General features: G+C 36.7%; 1 protein-coding gene across 1 annotated transcript; it reads right to left on the minus strand.

Moving 5' to 3' along the window:
- Positions 1–394: 394 nt before the first annotated feature.
- Positions 395–8,659, minus strand: LOC147848330 (putative serine/threonine protein kinase IREH1). The gene is made up of 9 exons (XM_087338481.1): positions 6,477–8,659; positions 5,497–5,576; positions 5,202–5,393; positions 3,787–5,097; positions 2,997–3,169; positions 2,058–2,307; positions 1,844–1,936; positions 796–936; positions 395–667 (listed from the first exon to the last, which is right to left on the minus strand). The coding sequence occupies exons 1-9, from the start codon at positions 7,546–7,548 to the stop codon at positions 410–412; spliced, it is 3,570 nt and encodes a 1,189-aa protein (XP_087194607.1). The 5' UTR covers positions 7,549–8,659; the 3' UTR covers positions 395–409.
- Between the last annotated feature and the right edge of the window lie 3,634 nt (positions 8,660–12,293).

The raw sequence follows: 12,293 nt of genomic DNA on the forward strand, positions 1-12,293 counted from the left end.
ATGCATGTCTTCATGTCCTCCGAGATTGCGTCACGTTGACCTGGTAGAGACTACTTTTACAGCTATATTTGAAAACCCTTAATATCTTCAAAACCCAGCATAACAATCTAGACAAGTGTCCTCTGCTTGTTTAATTGAACTTCAACTCTCTTACAAATGCTCACGTCCTCAGATTGTCTTGGTAAATCCATCAGGCAACAGACATAGCATACAGATGCACAGTTCATAAATGGATTACAGTAACAAAGTACACAGCTAAACAAAATCAAATAAGGAAATAAATCCAAGATGGGCATACATGTTCACATCAGAAGAACTATCATTTATATTAGACATGTATTAAGATTACACAAATTAACGGCTGTTGCATTAGACACATATAATTTTAAACGGATTATCTTCCGTTGCATTAAACACATATTAATATTGAAGGATTATCATTTACATGTATCGGGCTGATTAAACATCTTTTGATTTGAGCTTTTGAACCGATCATAGTTATTGTTAAAAAAAGAGTATTACTCTGTTTTTGAAAGATAGAAAGGGGAGAGAAATTGAAACTCACAAATTTTACCTTTATATGGCCATCATGAGCAATAAGGATGTTATCTGGTTTTAGGTCCCGATGTACAACACCCAAAGAATGCAGATACTCGAGGGCTAAAACCTGGCAAAGATATCTACTTTATCAAGAGGAAGTAGAATAACACTACGCTGATGGAATTCTCAGAGAAGCAACATTATACATTCATAGCTAAAAGATCATTGCAGGATCAAAAAAGATTAGACCCTTACTAATTCTGCTATGTACACTCGAGCTACGTCCTCGTCCAGACAGCCCAAATGTCTCAGCAACGAGTATAGATCACCTCCATTCAGATATTCCATGACAAGATAAAGATTGTCTCTACAAGTGAATGAATAGAAAAACCTAACCTGCATCAATAAAGCCATAGAAATTCTTAGAATGGTGGAAAATATGACTTGCAGGATGCTAGAAAAGTTAGAAAGTAGATATTCTCCTCTCTGAGATGTTATTACTTTAAATAATAAAAACAGTTCTCAAAATAAAAATAGATCCAGAAAATAAATATTTAGTTTCATACAGAATTAGGTTTGAAACTGGAGAAATTAATCAGCATCTATTGTGCTATGCCAGTTTTTAAATAATCACGGATTGTTGTCACAACGATAGGAAATCAATTTAAGGGCTTCGGAATTCTATAACATACTGGATCACTACTGGTTATCTATGTTATAAAGTATAACATTGGTATTATAACATCTCATGGGATCAGCCCATGAACACTAAAAGAAAGTATCTACTAAGATAAGCATTTATATATGCATATATAGATGCTTATCTTGGTAAATACTATCTCAATGTTCATGGGTTGATCCCATTCATAGTCTACCTCTCCCAGACCTTTGAACAGGGTTCCTACATTATTGTACTTTGTTCAACGCCGTGAAGTAAATATCAAGATTCTTCTTGCATCACTATAGAAATCAAAGAATCTAATTTATTTATTTTAATTCTACTTTGACTAAATCTTTCTGGTAGCTCGGAACACTAAAATTGGTGAATGTAGAAGAATGACCATAAATCCCTTATGTTCAGCCATTGTAAAACCTTTCTCAGGTAGATTATGAGAGCATGGGAGAAATAAATACAAGAAGATTCATTATATATTAACTTTTAGTTTCACGTCCAGCTGCTCCTAACCTTATGAGCTTTGTCTACAAACAATCCACAAATGATACTGCCTATTTACCGCTCATATGCACTCAGTGAAGGAATTAAACATGTGCTACTTAAGTGAAACCATATGCTTCAACGCACCACAAAAGGATTACACACTGTAATTAGAATGTCTCTTTCGGCTAGGATGTTCTCCACTGCATTCTTCCGAATCATGTCAATCTTTCTCAGAACCTGCCGCAGTTGAAAACAAAAGGTCGTTTATAACTCATGTATGTTTTTGTCATATTATCATATTTTATACAAATAATGAAAGACTTTGACTGTGTATTTTAGTCACATCAAATTAACTTACTTTGATAGCAAATAGATCTCCAGTTGACCTCTTTTTTGCAAGGAATACTCGACCAAAAGCACCTCGACTGATTGGTTTTAAAATATAAAAATCCTCAATGGTGATCCGATCACTACAAGAAGGATGAGTTGGAGTAGACCTCAAACTTTGCACTCCATCATCAGTTGACATGCCATCATCATCAAAAGAGCCACTAAATGAGTCTGTTCTTCGAGCATCTACTGCCCCACCAAAAAGGAATGTCTTCTCCCTACCCACCACAGCCAGCCAGTAAATATGATTGCTAAATGAAATGTGAAAGTGAAACATGCTATTTATATCAAGCCGAGGCATTGACAACAGCTACACAAACACCAAAGACACACAGAACAGCCCAGACGTATTACTTCAGTTTTACATCAGCATCCAGAACAGCAGCAGAAATTCCAATGACACACAAAACATCCCAGAAGTATTATTTCGTTTTTTGTAAATTTATTTTCCAAGAAAAAGATCATGACTCACATATCAGAACCATGTTGAATATATAATTCACAAGGTAAACAGTTGCAAAGGCAAGCTTAAGTGGTCATCAGAGATACCTATGCTTTAAGGGCTAATTTCATAGGGATCTCTGATGACAACTCCGCGAATTAACTCAAATTGTTCCATCATTATAGGTTTGCACATCCTCCAATGGCTTTTCATCAAACATGTATGCACATCACAAAAATACATTGCATACTTCCATTCATATTACGGAACAATATAAAGGTCATAAATAATTATTTTCATTCATGATGCAGTCTTATCAAGAAAAAGGTTATCAAATATATCTCCAAGAAGTACACAGATGGAAAGCATCTGGGGATAAAATATTAAAATGGAACAATGCCTCTAAACAGCATTAGGAATGAACAGGAGACATATAACACAGAAATTTAGCACAAATGAACATACTTGAGAAGTTTTTCTATCCTTCTTCCGAATGTGTTAAGCGTAAAGGCAGGAATTTTATTTCGAGATAAAAGCTCATGCAGCTCCTCCGAACAAGATACCAATGACAATAACACACCTTCTTCCATGGGATTTTTGCTAGCAATCTCTCTTGCAATAGATGCAAGTTCATAAATCTGTTGACATGAAAGGCATTCTGTTAGTTCCAACACAACTTGTTTCAGCGGGAGAAAATTTTACCAGAATTTCTACCATATGCAATGCACTAACACATCATTCTCATGAAGGAAATGAATAAATGAAGATGAATCCCATGGTTTGTAAGATACCAGATGCCAAGCATATACAAGTTGTCCTTTGACAAAAGTAAAGAATTCATGTTCCAGAACTTAAATATATGGCACAATTAGGAATGGCGGGACTTTGTATTAGCTGTACAAAAAAACATCAGAGTTGCCAAGTGTCTAATGACGGTTGCACATATAAAGTATATACAAGTCCTACAGCTATGGTCAATCGCTCAATCCTGCGAAGAACATGCAAATGAATCACTGTGGGGGAGTGCACCACCAAGCAGTGCTCCACAAGACCCATCAAAGAAGATACAAGAATGCCCCAGGAAGAAAAGAAACCCTGGCTTCTTTTCTCTGCTTCCCTTGATAAACCAGGATCAAGAAATCCACTGAACAAAATTTTATCAACTGATCAACTAGAGACAACTTCACCCGTAATAAATAGACAGCATGTGACTTTTATGAGGATGAATTTATTCAATATTCCATGAGATTGTCACCTGTGAGATGTCTTCTTGTTCTACAAAGCTGTTTCGTTCTGCCCATAGTAAATCAAGCTGGCTGGTTCTTGGTGTTGTAAGAGTTGATCGAGGAGTTCCACTCCCTGCTGAAGAGGATGCAAAACCCTGCTCCGTTCTTCCAAGCAGTCTCTTGAAATTTATCAAACTAAGACCCCGTAGATCCTCAACACTTCCAGATTCACTGATACATGTGTCATCCAATCTGATATCAGCAACTTTAAGGTCACTAAACTGAGGAGAAGCATTGTCAGATCCTTCATGTGAATTTGACTTAAATAATCTAGATACATCTGGACTCTCATCAACTACCATATGATTATTCTTTACAATGCTGTCAGCTATTTTCTCCAATCCATCTGCCAACATCCTAAGCCTTTCATCTATATTATTACCTTGCGCATCATAAGCATCAGCCAAAGAACATGGCAGTGAATGAGGTTGAAGCTGTGAAGTGAGAACTTGTTCTTCACAGATTCTACAGAGAACTAACTCAGGCTCGTCTTTATCTAGATCGGTCAGAGGTGATGAAGGTGCTTTTTCTGACTGCCTCAACTGCAAATCTGCATCCCCAAGTTTCCCACCTGTTTGATCCCATGTGCTCTCCACCTGGTTTACTATGCACTCGTCATGCACTTTTGTAGCTGAACTATTTGTACTATCAATCAGATCAAATATCTCATTGATAGCAGTGACTGACTTCCTGAGATTCAGTATGTTTGGTGAGGAAGGTTGTTCATCCTTGAGTCTTGCCTTTTCTCCAGCCAGCCTATGTTTTCTTGTGGGCTTGACCTTTGGCACACCTGCATCATTTCTGGCAGACTGCTCTAGCACCTCAGAAAGAAGATTTTTGGAGGTAGCTGTACTCTTCCCTCTTTTAGCTGAACCAGATGATAGCGCAACTGATGGGACCCCCTTCAAGAATTGGTGAACTTTGTGCAGCCCCTCTTCTTCAGGAATTGTCTCCTTTTGAAATTGAAGCAACCTGGTGCATCTTGTAAGTATGAAAAGCATTCTAGTATGAAGTTGTTTCAGCAAGCCCATGGGCAACTCCTGTCGCCGTTCGTCAAGCTCATGAACAATCTTCTCGCACTCACGCCTGAAGTCGACAGGTGAAAGCTTTGCACATCTCTGCGCTAATAGTAGAAGGTCCTCAACATTCTCCTTCCATTCTGGGAATGAGTCAGTGTTCCGGTCAAGAATTTCAATAAGGTCTGACGCAAAATACTTCAGTTCTGAATCTACTTCCTCCTTGGCCGTGTTAAATCGTGCCCGTAAAGCAGCCAAAAGCTCCTGCAGGTCCAACATTTTCAATAAAACACTACTCTCAAGAAATGACGGGCTATGCGAAAATTGTTCAGAAAAGACAGTTTGATCACTGGTTTATAGATTCTTACCTCCAAATCATTGTCACTATGTGGCCGCTGAACATCATGCGTTCGTCCACCCCTAGGTCCCAATTCATGTGAAAAGCTTTTAAAGTCCTTAGGCCACTTTTTAAAGACACGTTTGTGTGCCACTTGGGGTATTGGGTGATGGAATGTGGGAGAATCTGCTTCTTTTATAACATCTAGTTGCTTTCCATTAACCTGTCAGGCAAGAGCTGGGGGATTATGCATGCTGGAATAAATGTAGTAGCCACTTAACAGACAACACGCTGATTTGGAAACCGATGTAACTGGATAGGATTACCTCTGTATCAAATGCTTCATCAAACCCATTGTTAAGGCATGAAAGAAGAGATGAAGCAACTTGCTTCTCCAAAATAAACTCTGTAAGAACACAAGGTTTTAATATAAGCTTGAAATTTGTTAATTGCTAGGCGTTGGAAAGTTGGCCATACCCACTAGCTTGAAATCTAAATTAATAATCTGGTCATTTGTATCCCATATACAATCAGAGGCACAACCATGAAATCACTGAATGGTGACTGTAACATGATTCGCAATAAATTTCTTATATATGTATAATCATTTTCAATCCTCGCACAAACTGAGAAATTAGACCATTTAAAGATTATCCAACGCCTGGAATCTTTAGCTTTTAAACAGAACCTACAAGCTCTTATTAGTGCTATCACATTTTTTTATCTCTTTGGGCATATAAGAGTTCTTTGAAGTATGAACTTCTGTGTCTTTGACAAATTTTTTAAAAAAAACTTTATGGTTGGGATTCAGTACAAAACATATAGCGAACTGTGTTATTTGGGTGGATGTGCCCAACAATCAAGTTTCAATTAGGTACTATTCTCAACATCTCTCACCTAACTATTTCATAGCTAACAATCACTTAATAGGCAACCCCGTTGTTAATTATGGGACATGGCATTGTCTCATTATAAAATCTTCCTCCAAGACGTTAAAGAAAATATATGCAGATGAGTAACATGCTTGACACAAAACACCAGCTCAGCTCAAATGTGTACACCTCTCAATTGATACAAATCAATAATGTCAAATGCATTAGCCTCATACTAATATTTCATAGCTTTAGAAGTAGCTCTCATATTAACAGTAAGAGAACAAAAGACATTTCCAATCTAACTTCACGCATTCAATTTATTTTCAATTTCCAAGTCACGTTCTTCAAGAATGCACATGTACTCATTGGTTGTGATACAAACTGTAGATGTGGGTATCATGTTTAATACTAAGAAGATTATAGAAAATCACCTGATTTGGGAGGGACTTTCTGTATGCATTGTGCAGACAAAGCTTGTGGTGATGCCTTTTCATTTGCTTCGGACATAGAAAAGCCAGTTGTTGCAAAGATCTCATTTTTTGAGGTGTTCTGATCAGGGGGGCTTCTTCCAGAATGGAACCTTTGAAGCCTGTGCGACTCAGCTTTTATCTTCCGCCTCATTTTCCCATCTGAGCATATGGTAGATATATTCGCAATTGCAGCATGTGTTTTGTAAGATTCCCCCTCCTTATTACTACTTGACACATGCCCAAGCTCAAGTCTGCCTGAATCATCTCTCTGTTTTCGCATTACATTTTCATGATGAGATCTTCGATGTAAAGTGGGTATTGACTTGTCACTTTTCGTAGTTTTACGCTCTGACACTGTGACTTTGTGTTCCTCTTCACTGTGTAAGGGCCCAGACCGAGTCCTTATTCTATTAAGGCCAAGAGAGAGTGACAATGATGAACTATCAAGGTCAGAACTCTCAAGAGCCACAGCCTCATTCTTACCCTCCAGTGATGGATTTTTGGCTTCTTTACCATCATCTTCGGTGACACTGCCTTTACCTTGACTCGAGAATGTCTCGTTCAGATTCTCAACATTAAGATTACTTCTGCTTTCTTTGCACCTAATGTTTACTTCATATTCTCTTTGTTCAGAATTTGGTTTACATTTTCTTTCTTTGCTATTTCCTTTTCCTTTGACATCTTCAAGCTCTCTTTGATCAAGATTCATTGAAGACATCTCATTCTTTATGGCAATGCTATTAGCATGTAGCTTTTTTGTGACCCTCACAGGCAAGCTGAGGTCAGTCCTTCTGTCAGCTTGACCAGATTCAAATACTCCTGTAGGCTGTCTAGCATTATCATGAACACCTTCGACGTGATGCCTATTACTAAAATCTGTTCCTGCCTTTCTAGCTGCTTGGCTGGTATCAGTTAGAACACAAGCATTCTCTCTCGGTGACTTAGGAGTAAAGTCTGTGTCTTCACTCACATTCTTTGATGCCTCTTTCTGCTGACTTTTGAGCTTATTCGTGAACTTCCCAAATGGACCCATCTCAAAAGGAGCTCCTAAAAGAATAGCGCTTTAAATAAGAGTGTTAGTGCAGAAGTTAGACATCATATGTTGCTTAACGCTTCCAAGTAAGATTGTTTTTCTTTGATTAGACATATTCTTTTGGAGTTGATAATGAAAACAACCCTTTGTAAAATAGTTAGCTGTGTCAATAATGACATGCCTCTCTACATGCTTAAAGTCATTGTAGGAATAGCAAGGCTAATGATTCCCTTCACTTTGATTACTCGCTATAGACTACGTATCCTCTTTTGTTTGATTATTTTGCTAGAAGCAAATATCATTCCTTTGATTAGTTGTTAAACGCTGATATCACTGTTGATTCCTTTGTTTGAAATTAGAGAACATGCCTTCTAATACTTATTATAGACTATGGATCTTCCCTTTGATTGCTGTGTTTGGAGCACATATCATTCCCTTGGTTACTGGTTAGACCAATTGCGCTTCCCATTCATTGCTTCATTTATTACGAAAATCAAAAGAATTTGAATCATTCTGATACCAATGATCAGGTTATAGATGAATCAACCACTCCTAACACAGCGTTGGACATTGTGTGGTTAATTTTCCACATAGAAACCACCTAGATTTTGAAGCATATGAAATAACATTTAGATTTTTAATGGATCTATGCACATCTGCCTTTTGTAGTGCTTTCAAGTAGCCTTATTTTCCTTCACATCTGGAATGGAATCAAAGTCGGGTTGATAGACTATAGTTATTTGAAGAAAGGTGCTTTTTCGAGCTTCCTCAGCATAGAAACAGAAAATACTCACTTACTAGCAAACACGTAGATACCGAGACAAATATAGAGTAGCTTCTTCTATATTTGTATAGTCTTCTTCTTCCTCTTCTTCGAAGGTCTGTGTCTCTGCTATGCTTCTCCTTCGTTTTCGTCCTCCTGCCCAAAGGCTACGGAAAATCCAGATTTTGCACCGACATTGGCGACACTGTAGCAGGTCTTCTGCTACTTCTCTCTCCATCGCTTACTTCCATAACCCAATCCTTTCTTTCTCCTTCTTCTTCTTCTTCTTCTTCTTCTTCTTCGTCTGTAAAGAACAGCAAGTGTAAGAAGCTTCCTTTTGCCCCCCAACCCCTTCTCTCTCTCTCTCTCTCACACACACACGCTCACACTCACACTCTCTCTCTCTACCGCCTAAGCCTAACTAAGCCCAGATCCACACAGACAGAGGCCAAACAGGAAGCGAGAGATAAAAAGGGGAAGAAGCTTTTTTCAAAAACTGCTGTTGTTGTTGTTTGCTTGCTTTTGTGTAAAGAAAAGCCCTACGTCCATCCATCCATCCCAAAAAAAACCAAATAAAAATGGGAAGGAAGGCTTTCTTCCGCCCCCCCTCCTCATATGTACACATGTATATACCAAAATTCCCATGTTGACCTACACACATGCACACACCACTCAGCAAAACTTGACCGCTATGCAAGCCTCTAATAGCTAGGAGTTGGGAAACCCTACCCTGAAGACACGCCCATACCTTCTCTCTGTTTATCTTTATCTTTTCAGCCCCCCTCGAAAAGGGACACCTACTTTTAGACCTAATGAAGCATCCTTCGTTGCCTTGCATCTCTGGTTGACCTCTAGTCGTTTCTCAAGCAAGTGTTCCCCTTACCTTATTTGTTACGGACCTTTGGGGGATATGTACGTGTCACGTTTTAAGGTATCTTATGAGAAAGATAATATGTATGAAGTTACCATTGGCATAATGCATATAGCTAGGACTACAGTATTTACTATATATATGTAGCAAGAGGGAAACATGTCATGATTATCTATGTGTGATATTTGACCCTCACAAACTATTGTGAACGATACCTAGAATGAGATCCACTACATGTCAAGTGAATCATTTAATATTACAAACATTGGCTAATGTCATTCCTAATCATTCAAAAAACAGGTAAATTTTCATTGTACATCATAACTACTAAAGAGTACACTCATGCTTGCCAAAACTAGGAGATTTGGCAAGGTTATATAAAGCTCGAATGTACAAGCTCGGGTTGCTAGTGGAATTGCAAACTTTGCTAAATATGAATCACATCAAGTTGTACAAGGTGAGACTCATTTTGTTTTTTCAACTTATTCTAATTTATAAATTCATGACAATGTAAATGTTGTCTTTGAGATTCATTATGGTTATCACTTTTGTTGATTGATTTGGTCATTTTTACAGAATCTAACATAGAAGACTTCGCTAAGGCCAAGGCCTTCAAAGAGCTAGTTTAAATATTGACAAAGAGTGATCATGAGGACATTCATGACTGCACATATCAAGCTATTTGTGCCAATCCAACATTGCAAGCAAAGCCTACGAAATTGAGAACCCCATCTTTTTTATTGTTCTTGTGACACAACATATATCTTAGCATGTCAATACTATAGGTAACGATCCAATGATCTTGTAATATTCGAAACTATATTCAAATTATACAAGCCTCATTTTTATTTTGGATGTATGATCCCATATGTAAATCTTTCAGTTACATGCAAGGTAGAGCTCATGGTACATTGAACTCCTATAATGGAGATTATAAAAAAGCAAAATTCATGTGTACATCAGTTTAACTTATATGATCTTGGCTCCTATTATGGTAAGATTTCCACCATGAGATGCCTTTTTGCTCATAACAACATTTTGTAATTTTTGTGAAAAAATGGTGAGCTTTATTTTAGGCCTCCAATTCTTTGATATGGAACCTTTTATTTATTGCTATATGTTATAATGCATCAAGAAATTTTTTTGATAATGTGTTTCATACAAAAACCAAAACCAAAACCAAAAACTTCTAGAACTGTTTCGTTTAGGCTTGAATTTTGTGTAAAAGGTTTGGTTTGTACGGTTTTGGTTTAGACGATTTCGTGATTCGGTCTAGTTCGGTTTAGTTTCAACTTTTTCTTAATTGTTCAGTTTGAGCCGGGTTTGAGACTTCCAAACCAAACCAAAACGTTGCCGATTGGGATGATAGGCAACTATTTTGAGACAATCATTTATGCATCTTTGATGGTCCTTCTAGCTTCCAATACTGGCAATACTCCTAAGGCTATGAAGTTCATGTTGAGGGATTGTGCACATGTTATAATTATCATAAGCAGCATCACCACCACAATGTTTGACCATTAGGTTCAAGATAGGACTTTTGAGAACACTCCGATGTGTTCTCTTTTCCAACCAAGACTTGAGGTAGAAAGACACATTGTAATTGGTTTGAATTTGACTTGAATGTTATGTGTGAGTTATTTCTCTTATTGTTTTAATAGTTATGCATTGTAGTTTATAGTTTACAACCATTGTCATTGGCACATCATTGGGAATTTACATAAGGTTGAAGAATGCATGTATAAGCAACATTGTATTGTAAATCTAATTGGTGGTGACATCTTAGTATCACATATGAAGGCAATGAACTCATAATGTATAAAGGCATTGCTTTCAACCTTGTGGTATAGCATGTAGTGTCTTGTTTAATTTTTAGGACAAGATAATCAATACAAAGGAAGTGAAACCTATTTATTTATTTAGACAAACAAGCATGTAAGATATACCTTCACATTATTGACAACAAATTAACAATATTTTATAGCAAAACAAACCCATTATTTGTGAATGTATTTAATTGTTTAACTTTCCAAAATCTCAAGGTCATGGATGGTATATTTAAACCTTATTAGAAGTTATATAAAACTCAATCATAATTTTGTAATGTTTGATGGATTATAAATATAATCCCATGACTATGAGAACCACTTACCAACCACATGATCTCGTCATAAACTAAGATTTCAAGCTGGTCAATTTTTTATATTAATTGAAGCATTTCGAAATTCTAATTATACTTCCAAGAAAGCGTTGAAAGCTTGACTCGAAAATGTAATGTGTAAGGTTAGTATGAAGTACAAGTCATACATGAAGAAACAATTGTCAAATTGTGATGGTTTTCTTTTCTAGAATGCATCACATGTGCTTTTCACAAATATAAATTATTCGAGAAAATTAGGTCAACACAATGTACATGAAGTTCTAATGAAACAATAAATAACTATTTGTTCCAAGTTTATAGATATACATAAACTTTGATCTATATCTTATTATATTTTTTCAAGCACATGTGACTATATATAGCGTGAATTGGAATTTGTCTTGTGGCCATTGCATAATAATCAAACAATTCAACTAGGCCGGTATGAAGAAGTTATCAAAGCTTGCATACACTACGCCTTTTCTTCTATTCTAATGAGTTTTCAAATGACACATGGTAAATAGGTTTAAATTACAAAGTTGCATATGTTACTTGAACATTTGGATGAATGGATATACTTTTGATACCTTGAAATATCCTATTGCCTCATATTGATACCTTCAAGTACTTTATGAAGTAGATTCACTTCTTTCAATCTTTTAGCACTGAAAAGAGTAGTCAATCAAAGGTTGCTCATAAAATGTGTCTTTCAGTCTTTTGTTTGGTAAATGATAAGAAATCATGGAAAATTTACTACATGATTTGCAAATATCTTGTTTTCTCAATCCAACATCTTAGGTAATTTGTCCTTTTCTAGTTTTCCTTCCAAGCCGAGCATGCAAATATGAAGTAGTTACTTTGTGCCCAATATTTTTTGTAACACAACAAGAAGTTGATGACTTTAGACAATACTAGTGATTTCAAACAAAGATAATATCACCACAAGAAGGATAACATATTTATGCTTAACT

Source organism: Azolla caroliniana, unplaced genomic scaffold (genome assembly GCF_043228905.1).
Source record: "Azolla caroliniana isolate FFs.n. ecotype wild unplaced genomic scaffold, voAzoCaro1.0.p SCAF_390, whole genome shotgun sequence".
NCBI classification, from domain to species: domain Eukaryota; kingdom Viridiplantae; phylum Streptophyta; class Polypodiopsida; order Salviniales; family Salviniaceae; genus Azolla; species Azolla caroliniana.

What these genes read in the sequence shown, in the direction of transcription:
- LOC147848330 (XM_087338481.1), bottom strand. Translation starts at nt 7,548, where the DNA reads ATGGGTCCATTTGGGAAGTTCACGAATAAGCTCAAAAGTCAGCAGAAA. An exon ending in AGGATAGAAAAACTTCTCAA is followed by an intron (nt 2,308 to 2,996) that starts GTATGTTCATTT and finishes TGTGGTGGGTAG; the next exon opens with GGAGAAGACATTCCTTTTTG. An exon ending in GAGTGTACATAGCAGAATTA is followed by an intron (nt 668 to 795) that starts GTAAGGGTCTAA and finishes TATCTTTGCCAG; the next exon opens with GTTTTAGCCCTCGAGTATCT.